General features: G+C 36.7%; 1 protein-coding gene across 1 annotated transcript in view; it reads left to right on the forward strand.

The window, feature by feature from the left end:
* The first annotated feature begins 589 nt into the window (after positions 1 to 589).
* Positions 590 to 22,080, forward strand: part of LOC107704007 (netrin-1) — a 63,331-nt gene continuing 41,840 nt past the window's right edge. Inside the window, exons 1-2 of the mRNA XM_016506827.1 lie at positions 590 to 1,757; positions 1,912 to 2,185. Coding sequence (XP_016362313.1) covers positions 1,011 to 1,757; positions 1,912 to 2,185 — 1,021 coding nt within the window. The 5' untranslated portion in view covers positions 590 to 1,010. The remainder of the gene's footprint in view (positions 1,758 to 1,911; positions 2,186 to 22,080) is intronic.

Consider the following 22,080-nt stretch of genomic DNA (forward strand, 5'->3'; position numbering starts at 1 on the left):
GATAAAATAATGAGGTACCAACCGCAAATAACTCATTCATAAAAAAAAGTTACTTTTCCACAACACAATGACCAAATAGGCCTATAATAATATTATAAATTCACATTGTCTTGCTGAAATGAGCATTATTTGCCTATTGTTGTACTCGATTTAGCCTATGTTGTTGCTAAAATAACATTAGGCTATTTTTTAAAATCTTTTTCTCTAAAGTCTCTACCCTTTATTTTATAAATTAAATAGACTACGCGACAATTAGCCTGCAGAGCGAAGATAGCATACTGAATAGGCCTATGTTTTACTAATTTTCAAATTGCGCTTCTATTAGCCTATATTCTGTTCAATCCCCGTCTGCTGGTTTTATTGATAATCTACCAGTGGATGTCGTTGTTCTCTCGAGTGTCACTGCTGGAGATGAATGAGCTCAAAACCCTGCGTAAAGATGCGTCCCGCTCTTTCTCCATAGAGTGGATACACAGAGAGAGAAGAGAGAGAGAGAGAGAGAGAGAGAGAGAGAGAGAGAGAGAGAGAGAGGCAACAACGTGAGTGTCTCCTATCTCACTAGAGCTCAAACTAACGGGATCTTCTTATATCCTTTACATGCGCAGAGATTCAAGAACCAGACAAGTGAAAGCGCGTGTCCAATACTCACGGGAAAAGAGAGCCAGCACGAACTGAGATTGTTTTGTGACTTTTCTGCTTTTGCTGAACTGTTTGACGGAGGTACAGTGACCTGTGTGGAGATTTCTCCAATTGCGATTTTCTTTAATTGCGAAAGCGTAAATATTGTCGGATCTTCCGTAGTGGTTTAGATCCGGGAGTTTGCCCATATGCTGGAGTCAGATTTAGATTCGCATTAGTTTGTTATTTGGCACCGGTTTGATCGCGGTGTCATATCGGCTGTGGATTGATCCCGCTCAGACTGTCAACTGATTTTCCATCTGCAAACAGTGAAAGCGTCTTCTCATTAGGACACGGCTGTGTTTCAGCACAGGAGAGACTAAGGAAGGCGCATGATGATGTTGAGGGTCTCGGATGCTTTGGTCATTTTGGTGACTCTCTACTGTGTGGTCAAAGGGACTGTCGGCGGATACGGCATGAGCATGTTCGCCGCTCAGACCTCTCCACCGGATCCGTGCTACGACGAGAACGGTCACCCCACAAGATGCATCCCCGATTTCGTCAACGCGGCGTTCGGGAAGGAAGTGCGCGCGTCCAGCACCTGCGGCAAAACACCGAGTCGGTACTGTGTGGTGACTGAGAAAGGGGATGAAAGGCACAGAAACTGCCACACGTGCGACGCGTCGGACCCAAAGAAATATCACCCACCTGCTTACCTAACCGACCTGAACAATCCTCACAACCTCACCTGCTGGCAGTCGGACAATTACATCCAGTATCCTCAAAACGTCACTTTAACATTGTCCCTGGGCAAGAAATTCGAGGTGACCTACGTGAGTTTGCAGTTCTGCACACCGCGACCAGAGTCCATGGCTATCTTTAAATCGATGGACTACGGAAAGTCCTGGGTGCCTTTCCAGTACTACTCGACCCAGTGTAGAAAGATGTACAACAAGCCCAGCAAAGCCACGATCACTAAGCAAAACGAGCAAGAGGCCATCTGCACAGATTCTCACACCGACATGCACCCTCTCTCCGGCGGGTTGATCGCGTTCAGCACCCTGGACGGGCGACCCTCCGCGCACGATTTTGACAATTCACCCGTACTTCAGGACTGGGTGACCGCCACAGACATTAAGGTGACTTTCAGCCGACTGCACACTTTCGGAGACGAAAATGAGGATGACTCGGAGCTGGTTGATCGCGTTCAGCACCCCGGACGGGCGACCCTCCGCGCACGACTTTGACAATTCACCCGTACTTCAGGACTGGGTGACCGCCACAGACATTAAGGTGACTTTCAGCCGACTGCACACTTTCGGAGACGAAAATGAGGATGACTCGGAGCTGGCCAGAGATTCCTATTTTTACGCCGTGTCAGACCTGCAGGTCGGAGGCAGATGTAAGTGTAATGGACACGCGTCACGGTGCGTCAAAGACCGGGATGGAAACCTGGTGTGCGAGTGCAAGCACAATACAGCCGGACCAGAGTGTGACAGATGCAAACCTTTTCACTATGACCGACCCTGGCAGCGCGCAACCGCCAGAGAAGCCAACGAATGTGTCGGTAGGTCCAACTTTTTATTTCTGCGTCATTTTTGGAAAGCGCGAAGCCTAAGGCGAGAACACATCACCAAAGACATATCGTTGATTTTTCGTCGCACGTACAATTTGTTTGAGATGAGTTAGAAACCAGCCATGACTGCCAAGTAAAAAGTGCGGGTGTTTTCTTTTTAAATGCAAGCGTTTCGCTTCTAGTGAAGGGAACTTTCAGGACCATTACAGTACAACAATATAAGTGACAGATTTATGGAGAATTCACTAAATGATTTGGGGAAAATAAAAAATAAAAAACTAATTTTTTAAAACTTGAAATAATGGTTTAAAGGTAAGCAGCAAGTAGATTAGTGCTGTCAAAGTTTAACAAATAGAATTTATTACGATTTATAACTATATGCAACAGCCGATTTTTTACCAATCTCGGCATCGAACAGTTTGAATAAATGTCTTAGGAACATAATTAATGAATACATAGCTTCACTTTAAGGTCTGTTTAGCAAACGGTTTTATGCATTATTAACTAAAAGTTTACGTCAAAAATAAAACATTAATATGGAAGTTTAAGAAACCTAGGCTCGGCTTACATGTTTACTGTACGATTCATTTTAACAAAATGCGCTAAAATATATTTGAACAAAAAATGTGTATTCGTTTGTCCAATACAGCTTGCTAAGATGCGTGTTAATGTTTATTTTATAAGATAGAAAGATAAGAAAGATATGTCTTTACTGTTTAAATTGTGTTTTTTTTTTATTACTATTCATAGTGATTATTATTAGTTTAGGGCAACAATATTAGGATATATTCCGCATAATCACGTATAAATGTAAAAAAAAAAAATCGGAAAAAGTGAAAAGGTGTCTTTAGAGACTGAAGCGAGAAAGACAAACAGCTTATATATTTTGTCGTCTAAAGAGCAATGTGATAAAAGTCTGCAAACGAGCCGCCTCGTGTTTTGGCCCGTGCACTCAATTTTATCACTGTCATTAAAATACATTTTCAGACATATTCATTGCTTTATTTCTTATTATTATTATTATTACTTTTCTTTATTACTTATACTTTATTTATTCTCGTTATACTACAAACAAAATACAAATAAAAACTAAAATGATCGAATTAAGTTATATCAGACAGAGCTGGTAAGATTGCCAAATAGGCTATATAAATATTTGGCAATCTTACCAGCTCTGTCTGATATAACTTAATTCGATCATTTTAGTTTTTATTTGTATTTTACATACTATTATCGTTGTTATTATTATAATTATTTATAATATTATTTATAAAATGAGTAATAATAAAAATACATTTTACATACACAGATATTTGAAACACAGTATCACTACATGACAAACTTAGCTGGAGGAACATGAATATTTAGTCTATTGCTTATGCCTAAAGTAAAGAAATAAAACCCATGACGCTTAATTGAATGGATGAGGGACCTAATTCATAAATGAAATGAAATTTTGTCATAATTTGCACTGAATTGTCTGGCTGCTCTTAAGATGGCCCAAACCATGCTGAAGCACTCTTAAAGCAGACTGTTTATCAGCAGTCGGATACATAATATAACTCTCTGGGTTATTAAAAGTGCTTATGGGTGCAGCTGATGCATATAATTCCTGTTGATTAAAACAGTCCTTAAAATAAAATAACATTAACACTGACAATGCCCGTTGTGTATTTCTGTGATATTAAACAGAATATCTGTAATAAAAAAGCATCTGAAAAAGTCTGCATCCAAAAACGTGAAAAAGAATTATGATATTTTAACGTGCTATGCATCTGTTTATTGAGTCAGTTCAGTTCAATAGCAGAAAGACTTAAGCAGTGACTGTGCACTGTCATTTGGACATGCAAATAATGTCTGGCTGTGCATAAACAAGTCTGAATCATAGCTATAATGAAAAGAGCCTGATAGTCATCATCTGTCATCAATCACACATTTTGTAGCTAATTTTGCACCTGCCCAGTTAGTTTTCAATGCCTGTTTTAACTCCTCTTAGAAAAGAAGAGCTTGTTCTTCTTCTCCTCTCTCTGACTGAGCCCAACATGTATCTGTTCGCTGGAAATGTAAACAAACCAGTTGAGACACCACTGTCGCACAGCAGAAATGAATTGCTCCCCTGTATCCTTGACACTTTATTTTTATCAGGGCCTGCATGTGTGAGTCTTGCGTGGGGCACAAAAGATCGTCACTCTGAGCATCCATCTTGCTGTCAGCGAGCCAACGCTTTTGCCGAACATTCCTCGGCTGTGTTTTTCCTGAGCGCAGTGCCATCAGATCCAGTGCCGAAATGTAAAGAAAGAGCAAGAGAATGAAAAGAGAGGAGTGAAGGGGTGGGCAGCGTTAAAGCAAACAGAGCTTAAACAAGAGAAGAAAGAGCCCTGTGACACCTCTGAGCCAGGGCAGGACCCAAGGGAAAACGGTTGTGTGTGTGTGAGGGCCAAATGCAATCAAACACCTACAGAACACTAAGGCAACCTCTCATTCATAACCCAAGCTTAAATATGGAAATGTATGATGTAAATGATCTGACAGAGGGTTTGGTCCTCTTTCAGCAGTAATGTATGTAGGAGAAACATTCCAGCACGCTGGGGAGTATTTCAGTGCAATTGTCTTTGTTGGTCCTAATATGTGTTCATGTACTAGACCGAATTCTTACTGAAAGGAAATTTCACCAAAGCGCTTGAGTTGAACTGGGGGATGCTGTGCTATGAATTTCACTTACTAAATATAACAAGAATACATATAGGAGAGATGGATTTGAAACAGAGATAATAAGGGAGGTTTTAAAGTGAGTGAATCATAGTGTGAGAGAGAGTGTTTAATAGATAGTGATCAATAAGCGGGACTGCAAAGAGACCTAGGTTTCACTTGAACTGCACTTAACTGATTGGATCCTTGAGTGGAAAAGGACCCCTATAAACCCCTGAGTGCCCTGTTAATGTGGCCTTACGATATTGATCAGCTTATGCCATTGAGAGGCATGCTTTTTTAATGCATTGAGCCACAGTCTGAAGCCTGTCAAGAATACAAAGTGATGAGAGGAAGGCCATCCGAATGAAATGGGTATGTTACTCCGTACTTGGGGGAAAAATAATTTAAATCATTGCATTACATAAAAATCCTTTTAAAGTCAAGTCACAGTTTCTTGTAGCACTTTATACATTACAGATTGTTTCAAAGCAACTTCACAGTAATAAACAGGAAAATAACTGTGTTAATGTTGTAAATATTGTTCATCAGTTATGAAACAACTTCAATTTCAGCTGTTAAGCATATCTATAAAAGACACTAGCGTCATTATTCAGCTCAGTCAGTTCAGCTTGGCTTGTCCAGCATATACACTTTAATTGGACTACAATTTGCCTTTCCAATGTACACCTGGTGTGAAAAACAGACAGTGTGTATTTAGTCCTTCAATTATGCTATTACGCATTGTGTCATTTATACTTGTATAGAGTGTACAGTAACTCAGATACGCAATAACCTGCTGTAGCTTGATTATAACTGTGCATGTAAATATACTTATAAAAGAGGATTTACTTACAAGCTTCGCTGGAGCAGACAAGATGAGGCAGTAAAATGTGAACGTTTTAGTAAAGAGAAGGAAATGTTTAAGAGCAATGTAATCTTGATGACAGAAGGATGTGTTGAATCTCAGACTGTGGTTTTAGATGAATCAGGGATGTTTCTCTGTCCTCTATTGTTGGAAGTAAAACAAATCGCTGTCAGAATCCAAATCGCTTCTCTTGTATTTCCCGCATGTACTTGTTTCTCTGTCACAAAGTTACATTTAACTCCCTAACATCCCTACAACTTGCCAAACCACAATATGACTCTGCCAGTTTGAATATATTGTCTCACATAGTTACTGCATGATCTCCTTGAACATTAAATGCACACTTGGAAGTGTTTTAGAGCTCTCTTGGGCCTGAATCTGAAATTCTTGCCTGGCAGTGCAGGTCGATCGATATTCTGAAGACATGAATTAGGTGACCTCCATTGGGGTAATCTCCCAGGACACGTTATTCACATTTGAGAAGAAAATGAAGTACTGCCCGTTTGCTCTTATAAAATGTAAATATGGAAATGTTCCTTCAGAAACTGAAATTCTGCCATCATTTACTCACCCTCATGTTGTCTCTAACTATGATTTTCTTTTTTCTGCAGAACAAAAAAGAAGATATTTGAAGAATGTTTCAGTTGTTTTGCCCATACAATAAAAGTCAGTGAAGTTTCAAGTTTTAAAATTGTCATAAAGTTAGTGTAAGATTAATCCATGCTCCAGTGGTTTAATACGATCAATTTCTATGCTGAACAGACTGAAACATAAAGGGTTAGTTCACCTAAAAGAGAAGGTTCTGAAACATTGACACTTCATAAAGTCACTGTAAAACTTATTCATGTGTATTGAGTGGTTTAATCCAAGTCTTCTGAAAAGACATGATCGCTTTATATGATGAACAGATTTAACTGAACTTTTATTCACATACTGATCATCGCATATACATATGGTAAACGGAAGCCTAAACTTGTGTTTTGAAAATGAACGAATTACGAGTTTGGAATGACATGAGGTAGAGTAAATGACAGGATTTTTATTTTTGGGTGAACTATCCATTTAAGTAGTGATCCATTCTCAAATCAGATCAAATACTTAATCAACTCATGTTTACTCATACCATCATATCATACTCATATAAATATGGCAACACATCAGTTATATCAAACATCAATTGGTGCTTGTGTCATGACGTTACGTCAGGTGACAGGGAAGAACACATTGCCATTTGATTTGGACTCAGACATGGATTAAACCATTGGAGCTGTATGGTGCTTAAAGGTGTGCACCCCATTGACTTTCATTGTATGGACAAAAACAGCTGAAAATTTTTTCAAATATTTTTTTTTTCTTCACGTTTGTATTTAGCAGAGAAAATCATACAGGTTACATACTGTACAACAAATGTAAATAGAAGTTTAATTTTTGGGTGAATTATTCTTTCTCTGAAAAACCAAAATTAAAGCACTATATTTAATATTAAAAAGTGATTTTAACATAAATCCTTTCATTCAGGAACACAGAAGGGTGATAAATTTGTTTGTCAGATTTCATAGATAATCAGCCATCAGTAATCTCAGTGTCTGTGTGTTTGTCTATGTCAGTAACAGTAAAAGACACTAGTTAATGTTTTAGCTGCCACGTGGCTTTTATAAATCAACGTCTCTAATCTTCAAAGCTGCCGCTGGATCAAATAGTCCCACCTATCAAGCAAAAGAGGGTGAGATGTGAGATTGTGAGAACCTTACGGAGGTTTTGCACTTTGCTCTGCTATCTCACTATTCTACCTCACTCCTGTTTAAAGGGGATGAATTACCATCGTAGTAGATGTGCAGCGGCTCATCCAGTGACCGCATTTCCCAGAACGCTTATCAGTGTTTACTGGTGTTCATCTTGTTTTGTAAACCACAGGCGAACAAGACCTTCTCATATGCATGTGATTCTTGTAGAGCAATTTTCAAAAGTGTCTTCAACATCATCTGCAGATGCATCAAACAAATACAGCAAACACCTAGCAGTTCTGAACCACCTGTTTGTGATTGTACAACATGAATGTTTTCCACTAGCAAGCTCATTAGCTCTTTCATGTTACTCCATACTGGCTGGCAGTTTTTTTGGACTTTTTTTTTTTGACAGGAAGGGTGATCAAAAACAATGGTTTTGAGAGTTTGAAATCAGGCTGTGATGCACAAGCCCAGCCTGTTCAGGAGAACCAGAGATATAAGGGTGCATTGAGCTGGCTTTTGTAAACCTGTGGGGCAGGCTGTGTATTTTTGAGAAGGCCCAGACCTCCTGGCGAGATCAGTGCTGGCGGAAAGCCCACGCTGGGGCTCTGCTGCAGGGGGGTGAGTATATTTCCAGAGGAGAGCCTGGCTCTAGAGCCGAATACTCTGCAGCAAAGTCAACCTGATGCCTGCCAGGTTGCAACGCACTAGGCCCAAACCAGCCATCTGCATCTCGTTTAACTAGACGCCACCACACACACACATGGGCTCGGAAACATGAGCGTTAGCACACATCGCACTCACGCGGGATGCTATGTGTAAGAGTATGATAATGCTGCTTTGAATTCAAGGGAATCGTTCAGTATGCCGCTCCATCAGGATGCTCATAATTGATGGAGTGATACTGTGCCCATTTTGTGAGAGAATACTATTAAAAATATCTGACATCATTTTTTATGATTCCATTTTTAAATTGCTCGTAATTGTCAAGCTTAGAAAGAACCGAACACCAACGCTGATTGTAAATAGGAGTCAAAACAATTTATTCCTCACTCTGACAATGTTTAACGTTGTCCAAAGTTCTGTCTTCCCATCTTACCACATGTGGTCGGAGCGCTTGAGCATTGTTTTGAAATACAATGATGTGCTTGTTATGCAAGGACACATCGACAGCTTCAGGCCGATGTATGAAAAGTGTATATTGACAGGATAGAATTATTTTAGGCAGAACGATGGCACATGAACAGAGAATATCAAGCCACGCTCCTTTCAAGAGCTGAATCCTGCTGGGACTGGCATTTAAAGCATTTTTTCATGACTCAATTCCAACTCCGAGGAGCAATATGCCTGATGTGTTAGTGCTCCTAATGTTGTTATTTTATGAACCAGTTGATTGTTTAATTATGAACACCTGATAATACTCACAGACTGTGTATGAGATCATCTAATGGGCAGTGAACCGACACACTGAGGAAGGCTTTCAGCTGAAACGTCTGCTAGTATACTGAATAAACATCTTAAAAGGACATTAAAATGAGAAGATCTGAGAGGAAATGCATATTATTGTAATCATAACATGAAATCTGAGGAAGAAAATCTCTGCTTAGACAAAAAAATTATACAAGATTTGGGATGCTTCAGATTCGGTTGATTACATGCAATAAATGTAGTGATGTGTTCAGCCATACAACATTTTCCCATTTGTAATAATCTCAGACTGGTAATGTCTGAGGCCTGCTGGATGTGAAAGTATTTTTCACTTTCAGCTTTAATATCCAATATTATCTTTGATGAATAACCTTACACGTGGAATCTGTGATAGAATGAATAATCAAAGAATGTTTTTGGAGGGATAGCATGGAGACAGTTGGGATGGTTTGGATTTCTGAGTTACAAAGATTGTGAAATTATACATAAGCCTTACGGTTTGCCAGAAAAGTCAGTTATTACTTCAAATTGATGCCCAAATATGTCAGTAATTTGCTAAATTTTTTGGAGTATAAAATCAAGGTTATTCAGAATTTCAGAGTCATGCAAAATGAACCAAACAACTGCAACAACAACTTTTTCTTTTGTTTGTTGTGTGTGGAACAATATTGGCACTGCTTCATCCCACAAGGGGCTGAAAAGGGACAACATTTTCAAAAAAAAAAAGAAGTTACCACTGCACAGGACACTGACATACAAGGCAAAACAGCATGGTTAAGACTTTATATTGGCCATCTCAGCTTCCCTTAGGCAAAACATTCATTTTTGAGGCTTTTGGTTGATATTACTGGTCTGATACATAATGGAACACAGATTCCCTTTACAAGCCCAAGAAAAGAAAACCTTGAGCTTGTTTCTGAAAGGAGAATTTGAAAGTTTCAAGATGGAGACGTGTTCTTTTGAGCGTTTTGGTGGAAGCTGGGTTGCTTCTGCTCCAAACTGCTTCTCCTACACACTCTACAATGACTTATTCATGACTTATTATAACTACATTTGAAAAATTCAGGCAGGTTCATGTTATCACTTCACAGATTCAAAGCTGTTTCTTAGGAACATGCGGAATGTCATCCCTCATTGTCTGCATTGTTAGTGTGATACAGAAATAAAGCAGTCTCCCCATCACTGACGGGAACCAGCTGAGGATAAATTGGCTGACTTTCACAACACAAACTTTGTGTCTCCTGCCTAGAAGTCTGATTCACACACAGAGTAAATCATACTAACTCAGATTTGAGATTTGTTTAATAATAAAAAAGGAGAATATACCTACATGAGCATCAAACATACATGTGGGAACAGATGTGCTAACCGCCAGGTTATGCCCTGACATACAGTAACCACTTTTTACAGTATTCATTCAATAACATAATTGCAACCATAGCATGTTTTTGTCTTAGGTGTGTCTTATTCATTTCTAGCTGTTCCTTGGCTGTGATGTTTAGTGCTATAAGGATAGCTCTCTCATATATCATGCAATTGTGTAATTTATTGGCTGTTTCTGCATAAGGCTTGAGGGCAAGACACAGTCGACTTCACTCTTGATGGCATTAACACCTCTCTTAAATCACAGCGCTGCAGTGCTGTTCAGACTCACCCTTGTTGATACCTGTTTCCTCAGTCAGCGCCAGCCGGCGTTGTTTATAGTAGGCACTGAAGAGGATTGTCTGCTCACCTATTGATGTCTGGCCCTCGAGGCGAAGAAACAGCTAAATGAATTAATTGAGCCTTTTATACTATAGGGAAAGCTTGTGTCAGCCTCTTTCAGTTGTGGTTTGGCAAAACAGGAATAAATGAGGGATGTTATGAAGATTCAGTGAGACAGATGATTGTGAGCAATTGAGCAATTTTTCTTTTTGGCACAAAGTATCAGTGAGTTTTACTTTTTACAGATGGAGACTTAAAATTTATGGTTCAATCGTTATTGTGAATTATTTTATTACAGATTTACTGGCAGTTGTTTTAAAAGTGATTCTATTTTACGTATGTAGGTTGTACTATGTCATTTACAGTGTATTTTATATTTTATATATATGTACTTCACACTCTGTCACTATACACTCTTAAAAATAAAGGTGCTTAAAAGGTTCTTCACAGCGATGCCATAGAAGAACCATTTTTGGTTCCACAAAGAACCACTCAGTCAAAGGTTCTTTAAAGAACCATCTCTTTCTTACCTTTTTATAATCTGAAGAACCTTCTTTCGCCACAAAGAACCTTTTGTGAAACAGAAAGGTTCTTTATGGTACCATTTAGATAAAAAGGTTCTTCTAATCTATGGCATCGTGAAGCACCTTTATTTTTAAGAGTGTAGACCTGTCACACTGAAGAACAAAACCAATGACAGTTCCTAACAGGTAACATGCACACACAAGAAAGAGAGTTTCTGCCAGAATAAACATCAGCCGGATATTTTCCATTTAGTCTGCCAGGAGAATGTACTGCTGAGATTACAGTCAGGGATGCGACAGCTGAATAGAGTCAGAGTGAAGAGCTCATGACAAACATCTGTACCTCTATGTCTAAAACCAAATTCTTGTGGTCCTGAAAAGAGTATGTGCTTTACTGAATTTATATTCTCATGTTCTGTTTGAGGTCTGAGAGACCACAAAGGACATTTTAATAATCTGAAAATATGCACTACCATTCAAAACTATGGGCTCTGTAAGATTTTTTAAAAATGTTTTTGAAAGCAGTCTATTATTTGACCAAAAACAGTAAAGTAGTAAAGTATATTGTGAAATATTAAAATGACTTTTTTTTTTTAAATGACAATTTCAAATGATTGTTTCCTATTTAAAATATAATTTATTCCTGTGATGGCAAAGCGAAATTTTCAGCAGCCATTACTCCAGTCTTGTTGTCACATGATTATTCTTTAATAATTTGGTGCTCAAGTAGCATATTTATTTAGTTATTTATTTATTTATTTATGAAAAACAGTTGTGCAGCATAATTTCTGTGTAAAACGTGATGATGTTTTTACTGTCATGATTGATCAATTCATGTGTTTTTTTGCTGAATAAAAGTATTAATTTCTTTCCAAAATAAAATAAAAAGAAAACAAAATCATTTATTTCATTATATTTTTATATAATGTGTTTTTGTTTAGGTCAAATTGCTCAGTGAATTTTATTAAAATAATTATGATGTCTTTACTGTCGTGATTGATCAATTCATGCATTTTTTGCTGAATAAAAGTATTAATTTCTTTCCAAAACAAAAATTTAATAAAATTGAATTAGATTTTTCTATAATGTGTTTTTGTTTAGGTAAAATTGCTCAATAAACTTTATTAAAATTATTACAAGTCAGATTTCTTAAAAGTCAGTGCTTTCATTGTGACAAAAAAGGAGAAAAAGAGTGGAAAGGCTGCAAAAATACCAGTTTACTAGGTTTTAATTACAGCATATGAATTTAGGAATAAGAATTTGATGAGAAAATACGATTATTTTGGTATCTACTACAAGTATATTTTTGTCTTTTAAAAGTTCTTATTGTCCTTTTTAAAAAAAAACAAAAAAAAAACACAAGCAATTGCATAGATAACAGCGTCTGGAAGGAGGTATTCCCTGCTCTCTCCTTATGAGGTGAAACACAGGTCTGCTGCCGGCCTAGATTCATGGCCCTCGTGCTGGCGGCTGTTTTGAAGCCAGTTAAAGTGTCAGTACACTGTTAACACAGATCATAAACAGAGCTGTAAAAATAATAATAGTACTTTTGAAAATTGGACAAAATTAAATGTGAAATAAAAACAAGGGTAACACTTTAGTTTAGGAACCAATTCTCACTATGAAATAGTTGCTTATTAGCATGCCTATTATTAACTTATTGGCTGTTTATTAGTATATATAAAGCACACATTCTGCATGACCATATTCTACATACCTAATCCTACCCAATACCTAAACGTAACAACCACCCGACTAAGTATTAATAAGCAGCAAATTAGGAGTTTATTGAGGCAAATGTCGTACATGTGCACTGCTCGGCGCGACCGTTCCTCTCCACATCTATTCTCCTCCATGACTTAAACTCTGTTGCCCGGGTATAGGTTCAGAATTGATGACCTCAGCTTAGGGTGGTTCCTGTGTGGAGGGCAAGTGTTTAGGCTGGATTCTCAGCCAAGCCAAACATACAGTGAAGGAAAAAAAGGAAATGAGCAGAGAAAGATAGAGATTGTTCAAATGTGGGACAGTTCTAGCGTAAAGTAAAAAAATATGTCTATGCTGGTATGTAATGCAACAATGATACAATTGCACCTCTTGTTTTGTTAATATGTGTGTAAATATATGGAGTTTATTTGCAAAAACAGATAATACAATTTTCAAAAATCATGTTTTTATTGTGTTAGTTAGCTGTATTTTTTTTGTTAATTTTTTAACCTAATCAAAATAACCCAACTGCAGTTTGATTAAGATTAATTGGACTGCACAATGAAAAAAACATGGTTTTTGCAAATGAACTCTTCATTCATATTATATATCAAATTAGGAGTTTATTGAGGCAAATGTCGTAGTTAATGGTTTGATAATAGCGAGTATTGGACTTTAAAACAAAGCATGACCAAAATAAGCAATTGGAAGGGAGTACCTGTACAAAAATCTGAAAATTTTAACACGCAAAAAATGCATTGCATTAATTTTAAAACCAAACACAATGTCATGTTTTTCTTGGGGGATGTATGATAGATGTTAAGTTGAAATTTTGTGTATAATTTGTCCCACCAATGAAAATAATTCCAAAAGCAGTCTGGAATGCTGCAAACACAGACAACAGATATTGGAATTTCCAGTAGTATATAAAATACCAGTTCTTTTTGAACTTAGCATGTCCAATCAAATTAGAGGCTAAAATGATTAAAGGGATATGAAATTTCCAAAAATGAAAATTAGCCCATTATTTACTCACCATCAAGCCATCCTAGGCGTATATGACTTCCTTCTTTCAGATGAATCCAATCTGAGTTATATTAAAAATTGTCTTTGATCTTCCAAGCTGTTTAATAGCAGTTTGTTAATTTTTTAACCTAATCAAAATAACCCAACTGCAGTTTGATTAAGATTAATTGGACTGCACAATGAAAAAAACATGGTTTTTGCAAATGAACTCTTCAGCAGCTCCGGCAGGATGATGTAAGATGTCGGCTGGTGAGTCTCATGAAAACCAACATTTGTTTACAGGAGCAAAGGAAGCAAAGTTTCCTTACTTTAGCAAAGGAAAACCAGTCTCCTTGACTGCCATTAAACAGCTTGGAAGATCAAAGACAATTTTTTATATTTATCCAACTGGATTCGTCTGAAAGAAGAAAGTCATATACACCTAGGATGCCTTGAGGGTGAGTAATTCATGGGCTAATTTTCATTTTTGGGTGAACTAACCCTTTAAGTTGCTTTTTGGCTTGTCCTGTCTCACCTGCATGCAAACTATTCATGGTAGCATTTAGCAAATAAAGGAACAACACAGAGCTGGCAGTATACAGCATGTCTGCTGACTGAAAAACAGATCTGCATCTCTCTCGCTCCTTGTTTCTGTGGTACCACCTGAGGTGCGACCCTTGGCACTTAAGGCTTGATGGGTCCGGTAGGTCTGTCGACAGGACCACCAGTGGTGAGCATGAGCGCATCGTCCCCGAGGCAACAGTTGCCACAGCAACTGGCTCTCTGTGATTAATGGCTGTATGAAATTACGTGTGTTTAGCCATACGCTTTGTCCCGGACCTCCTAGCCTTGCACACCCTTGCACACCCCAGTAGAGCTTCTGCCCTACCTCAGAGGAAAGTTATGAAGTACGCTCTGAAGGATGTAGTAGTGTAAATATACTACAGGATTTAAGGTGAACACTAACTAATGACAGGTTTTGTAAGGTGCTCTGGCAAATATTGAGATAGCGCAGGAAAGACTGGAAGATGTTGGGACTATGCAAGTTTGATAAATGAGATACCTCTATTTGCATTTATATAGAGGTAAGGAGCCAAAAGCCTGCTGACCCTCTTTTAAGAGATGGTGAATCTCGGTTTGAGGTAAACCGAGCTCTTCTCTCCTCATTTGAAGCAAATTTGTCTTTATTTACCCAAACTGTGGTACTTGAACATGACCATGTTTTGATTTGTAACTGTTTGTGGTTTTGAACTGCAGAGGCTTGTTCAAGATTCAACGGTACACAGAGCCATTGCTTAAGGCTATTGACTTAGATTAATACTCGACACTGTGAATGTATGTACTGGCATCAGAATGCTAAAACAAGGCTGATAGGTTAGTTTAGATAAGGTTTAAGAAAATCCTAGCAAACTGAAAGAATCTGGTGCTTTGGACAAAGCTTTAGAGTATTCAATCCAATACTACACAAAATACCAATCCAGGCTCATTGGAAAAACGTGCCTGAGGCCACGTTTCTGCAAAATGATATTATTACATAGCTTTTTGCATGTTTCATTACACAAAGTGAAATGTCCAGTGAGTGGCACAAAAACATGTTCACTTGTATCAGAAACAGATGAAGGTGATTCTGACATCATTTTATTACGTAGGTTGTTGTTTCGTGGCAGTTCAGAAATGAAATGTCTGCTATTTTGTTGAAAATAATGTACAACATACACTAAACCCTTCAATAAACCTATTTAATAGATTTAATAAAGGCATGTGTGAGATAAAATGCATTTGCTGAAGCAAGGACATGATTTTATCTTTGTTCTACAAGTCTTTTAGCTCTTTTATTGTGACTCATGTTTAGCTGGACTCATACTAGATCCGCACATGCAGTGTTGTATCAGGTGAAATACTGAGCAAGTTAACTACATCACAAAATACATACCAATGGAGCTGGTTATGTAATGCAAATGTCAAAATGTGTAAGTTTACAAATTATGATCTATGGTAAAAGCATTCTGCGGTCAAAATATAGTATTATATAATTATAATAATTATACATTAATAAATAGCCTGCCTTTGTAATCATAATTTGTGTTTACTGGCACTAGTGGTAATTTTAGCTGGCAAAGCAATTAAATATTTAGGTATTCAATATGTTTTTAACAGTGTCAGTGATTTATTTGGGAATGTTAATTTACACAATTTAATAAAGAAATAACTAGACTGCCAAAAAAAAACAAAAAGAAAAACTGCACCAGGTCATCTGAATTAACCAGACTTGACCCCACTTAATCCAGGATTCCCAAAGTCTGTGAAAAAAGGCCAAGTTGTGGTCAGAAAGTGCATCTGCCCCCTGACCTCCTTGAATGCCAGGCTGTGAGAAAGTAGGGGAAATCCAGGGATGTGGTAATGAGTTTGCCATGTACAGTAAATGCACAAACATGGTGGTCCTGGTGTGTTGCGGATGTGGAGCTGGAGCTTCGCTATTAAAGATGTGAATGATCCTAGAATAGGATATTTTCCTGGAAAATTTAGCTAAATGCTAAATTTCAAATCAACAAGCGCATAGACTCGACCTACTCAAAATAATGTGCACAACTCCCAAAAATAGCATTAAATGGTGAGATAGAATGCAATTAAAGCAAATGCTCAATTTCACTCAACATATATAAAAAGGTCCATACTAATATGCATTTGGAAAGATCCTCTTAGAAAGTAAATGCAGGTATGGTCGTCTTTCTGTTTCCTTTCTCCAGAGTTTGATTTTCACAATCAATAATAGATTCATTTTGTTAAGCACACTTACTTAAATGCCTTCATTGATCAAGTTCTATTCTCATTCAACTTTAATTCCAGAAAAAGGTTTTCATGCCCTATAGAGTGTATTATTGTAATTGGAAGTTTTGAAATATTTCTAATTATATTTTGAATAACACTAAAACATTCATTCAGCTATTCTGTTCTACTTACTCTGCATATTATGCTATATTTTAGTAATTTAGTCAGCCATCTGTATATTGATTTATGCAAATTTTGTGAAGGATTGTAAACAGTTCTTTTCACTCCTTACTCCAAAAATGTGTGCTTGACAAATTGCAACTGGCTGTTATCTCATACGACTCAAAATTACTTTCTTTTGGGTATGCACTGATAAAAACACATTTTTTATAGTGGATATAAATAATACGCTGTGTATAGTGCAAATACAACTAAATTCTGACTCATATGAAAATATTTTTGTGCCTCCCTCGTTGATTTATTTAAATTCAGGATTAGTTAAAGAAAAGATTTTATTAATACAAAATATGAGTTATTATTATGTGATTTTTACCTTATAATTTAAGCTTCAGTTCCAAAGTAACTTCCCTAACATATACAACATAATGTTTGATGGAATGAAGAAATATGAGAAGGATTCTGACATGGGGGTGACAAACTAATTTTTGCTCAAGCACGACCACTTAGGTATATTATTTATATTTATATTATTATTATTATATATTATTATTTTTTATTTATTTTTTGCTGATAAGGAAATTGAAGTTTAACTCACAAGCTATTTTGTGTTATGACATGATACTCCAAGGTACTATTTCTGGCTCGAAATGAAATTGTGAAGAGGTCATTCTCTACTGCTGATTATTTTTGTTGTTGTTTTTAAGGCCACCATGTACTGCGTGTGGTAAAAAATAGGACAGTGGTTAGACAAGGCCAAAGCAGTCATGGTTTTTCAGCCAGACTATGGGGCTCCTTTTTTGGCCTGACATAGGCAGCTGCCAATCACAGCAGATATCTCTGGGCACTCCGTTCAGTTCATCTTAGGATGTGTTGGTGTCTCTTTTCCAGATCTTTTCACTGAAGCTCCATATGTTATGCTGTCCAGTGGACAGGGCTCTGGCTTTAGATAAAAGGCTAAGGATGGCCCTCTTTATTTATTTCCTCCTGTGTGTTAGGGCTGGAGGGTTTCCAGCAGCATGAGAGAGTGTCTTAACCTTAAGCTCAGCGAGACTGCTTCAAACATTCCTCTGAATTTTTATAAGCTAGTTTGATAAGTGTAACGGTAAGGTTACAACACACCCCAACATGAAACATTATTTTTTAACCTCTTTAGATGAGATGCGGACATCTAAGTTGCTTTTGGTGCAGACCTGAGTCTGTTTAATGTCAGAATTTGGTTAGTTTGTTTTGCATGCAAATTGTAGTGGTTAGTATTGTAGTTAATATCAAAATGTTGGCTTGTTTCTTGTCTTCTTTAAAGAAAGCAAAAATCTGGTTCAAAGTGAGGCACTTACAATGGATGTGAATGGGGCCTATCCGTAAATGCTTTTGAAAATTGCTAACTAATCTTTCGTGTGTAAAGTTATATCCAAATACTTTGCAACTTTGTAGTAAATTTGACAACATAATCCCGAAAACTCTAAAATCACTCTTTACACACACTTTTTTTACTGGTATTGTGTCAGTTATAACTAAAACTATTAATTGTTTTTTTTTTTAAATGAAATAAAGCTGTAATAAAGTATAAATATTAGATGACGAAGAAATGTTGCCTTGGAAACTACCTGAAATTAAAAAAGTTGAAGTACCAAAATTACTAAAACGGAAATAAAAATAAAGCTTAAAAGAATCTTTAAAAAAAGTAAACTAAAAATGCAGCAAGCAACAAAATTACTAAAACTTACATTAAAATTAAAACTAAAACTGAAAATATAAAAATAGAATATATATATATATATATATATATATATATAATACTATATTATATAATCAAAACTAAAATAAGACTATTGTATTGCCATTGTAATACTGTAACACTGATGTTTTTTTCCTCTTTAAAGAGAACAAAGGACATGTTAGTCATGTAAATGATGCAAGTGTACCATGTTCATAATGCAAAGGTGCTATGTTAAATCAAATGAATGGACTAAATAAAAACAGCAGCTCTTTAGAAAATGACCTCTACAGTAGCTGGTGGTCCCTTTTCCTTGTGGTCAAGATCAGTAGAGATGTTTACTGGCCGGGGCACAGCTGCATTTTGAGAGTGTGATAAGGATCAGCACGCCTGATGTTTTTCACAGCTCCCTGTCCCTGCCGCACTACCTTCTCCCTGATCTCCTTTTCCTCGCACTCCTCCTGCAGCCTCACGGTAACCGTTTATTTATCTGAGAAAGCGAGCTGTTTCCACAGGATAGCCCTGGCTGAGATACAGTATCTGGTTTCCATAGTGATGGGTGGGAAATGGAGAGATTGCAGAGCCTCAAAAACAAACAGTGAGGACAAAAAAGAAGAGCGGAGTTAGATGAAGGAGAACGGTAACAGCAGCCGTGTTTGCAGTTTTTTATGAGCCTAGTGTAGACAGTTGGTCGGAAATTGCACCTCAACTGTGTTTTTCTTGGTTACTCTAACTGGACACATATACTGTAGATATATCACTCTTATGAACTTTTATTACGTCTATAGAGATTATTATTATTCTGGTGCAACATCCCTAAACACTGAGTAATTCCAACTCTTACATCTGTTCTGTTCATTGGACTGGATTACTTTAATTGACATCTTTTGTGGTTGTTTCTCTTTAATGTAAGTTTTAGTATGAAACACGGCGTTCAGACTCCTATAAGAGCAATACATTTAAACTTGAGGTATCCCTTTCTGTTTGATCAAACAGTTGCTTTGATCTAATATGAGTTTTTTTTAAAACAAGTGTGCCACACACAGTTTTGTGAAGCATTTACAAAACAGGACAGACACTGCAGTTCCACATCTTCACTTAATAAGAGTAAAGTTAACAAACATCTTTCATTTTGCTCATAAACCTGACCCTTGTAAAAAAGAAGTACAAATTAGCATACTGTTGAGTATGAATATTTATTATGGAAATAATATACCTTAAGAATATACTTTAGTGCAACTGAATTTCATGTTTTCAGACACTTAATTGCATGTTAAATGTAAATGAAAATAAATGCAAATGTAATATAGTTTAAATTTATATTAAATGCAGTTAATTAGATTTATGCAAAATTAATTTTACTTTTAAACATGGTTAAAGTGTGAGATTTAATTTTATGTTATTTCTATTTAAACTTTTAACATCATGTAAATAAATATATTTGTAATAATGAAGGTGGAATTTTGTACATTTAAAATATATTAACTTTCAATGTAATATCAAATAACACGCATGTTTATGTTATTCAACACATCATGACAAAAGATTATTAAAACATAATGATTTAAAATTTTACTTTAAAAGTACAACCTTTAAGTTAAAGGGGTCATATGATGTTGCTAAAAAGAACATTATTTTGTGTATTTGTAATGAAATGTGTTTATGCGGTTTAAGGTTAAAGGGGTCATATTATGGAACGATATTCCGGACTATTTTCAAAAGGAATTGCAAATTGTATTTTCAATTGCGTTTCAAAAGACAGGTGAAAAGCGTTTGGTTAATAGTGAATATTGACCATATCATATGATGTTGCTAAAACGAACATTATTTTGTGTATTTGGTGTAATGAAATGTGTTTATGCGGTTTAAGGTTCAAAAAACACATTATTTTCCACATACTGTACATTATTGTTTCTCCTCTATGCCCCGCCTTTCTGAAACGTGTCGATTTTTACAAAGCTCATCGTTCTGAAAAAGCGAGGTGTGCTCTGATTGGCCAGCTATCCAGTGCGTTGTGATTGGCCGAATTCCTCAAACAACAATACTACAGCGAGAATAAAAGTTATGCCTTCTTTCTTTGCGTGAACATTTGGGCGGCATTATGCAAATCTTCCCACATCGTGACGTAGACGATGTGGGGGCGTGTTAGAACGAGCCATTTTAGGTAGGCGTGGTTGACTCTTAACTTTTATAAAGAATATCTCTTTGGATTTGAGACTTTAGTCTTTGCAACTTTACAGATCTTCTTTATGCACCAAGAGCTTGTAACACTCCAAAGAGAAATGAAAATTTGAAATCGCATCATATGACCCCTTTAACATTATTATAAAGTACACTTTGAAAAGTGTACTTAAGTTTGTGTATAATCATGAAAGTGTACTTTCATTAAGTATGCTTAACTGGAATATATTATCTGTAAGTACATTTTTAAAAAGATTTGAAGTACACTGCAAGTGCACATTTAATCAAATGAAGCACACGTCTTTTTCACTATAGGGAAGTTATGATGCACAAGATGGTAGGAGAATTGAGTAAGTGTGAGTTCAGTTTTAATAGTTTTAATATTTAATGTGTGTTAATGTTAAATATATGATTGTTACCTGATGAACTACATTGAAGCGAAACAGGCAAAAGCTCTAATATAAATCAACCTCTATAAAATATGATTTTCCTTAAAACATTATGTGTAGCATTAACTGTGCACATCACAAATTGTGCGGTATATCTAAAGTGACGTTATCTCATCTCTCTCTTGCTTATCTACAGCACAGGGGACTTACAGAGCTTTCATACAGAGATAGCAGAGCTTACCTTTGACCTTACTTGTGCCTGAGCTAATGAAATAATAGACATAGGAAACCCAGTCAAGAAAACGGAATTGTTTCCAATTTTTTTTTTACTTTTTGTATGAAGCAAGTCCACAGATTCTGTGTTCCTGAACACCATCACCGTGGCTTTCATTTTAGGTAACTCACATTGCTTAAGGCTACCTTTTTTTCCCAGTGGTGTCTGCTCAAGAGACATTAAAATCTCATTAAGCCTTGTGGTGCAGTAATTATCATTTAATGACAGTTACAGTGTCACCGCCTGCACCTTCTGCCGTTATCAGCGAGAGACCTCTGCATTATCCAATCCTTTGCCAGACAATAAAACCTGCACCTGCCTCTGCAACTCACAGTTTGGTTTTGCTAATGGCTCTCAGCAGGTGGATATCTAGACAGAATGTGTCTTGTGTTTCTAAGTTTGACAACAGGTGGAACGTTTTTTTTTTCCCCCTCTCAGTCCTCTACGAACACCTTGGCAATTGAATCGCCATTGGCTAATAAAATTTTTTGTTTGCTCGCCAGACTGATATATATATATTTGTTTGTAAAATGGCAAAGTTGGCCCTGTATCGATACTTGTATCGTCAGATCCCTGTGACGATACATCGTCGTATCGATGTATCGAACACAGCACTATTAAGTATCAAGCACGTTACCAATACACTAGATAGCTTTAAGCAACAGCATATCACTGACTAAAACACAGCATGTTGGAAATAATAGTCGGATAAGTTAATGAAACACCATTCA

Source organism: Sinocyclocheilus anshuiensis, unplaced genomic scaffold, assembly GCF_001515605.1.
Source record: "Sinocyclocheilus anshuiensis isolate Anshui unplaced genomic scaffold, SAMN03320099.WGS_v1.1 scaffold1477, whole genome shotgun sequence".
In the NCBI taxonomy this organism is placed as follows: Eukaryota; Metazoa; Chordata; class Actinopteri; order Cypriniformes; family Cyprinidae; genus Sinocyclocheilus; species Sinocyclocheilus anshuiensis.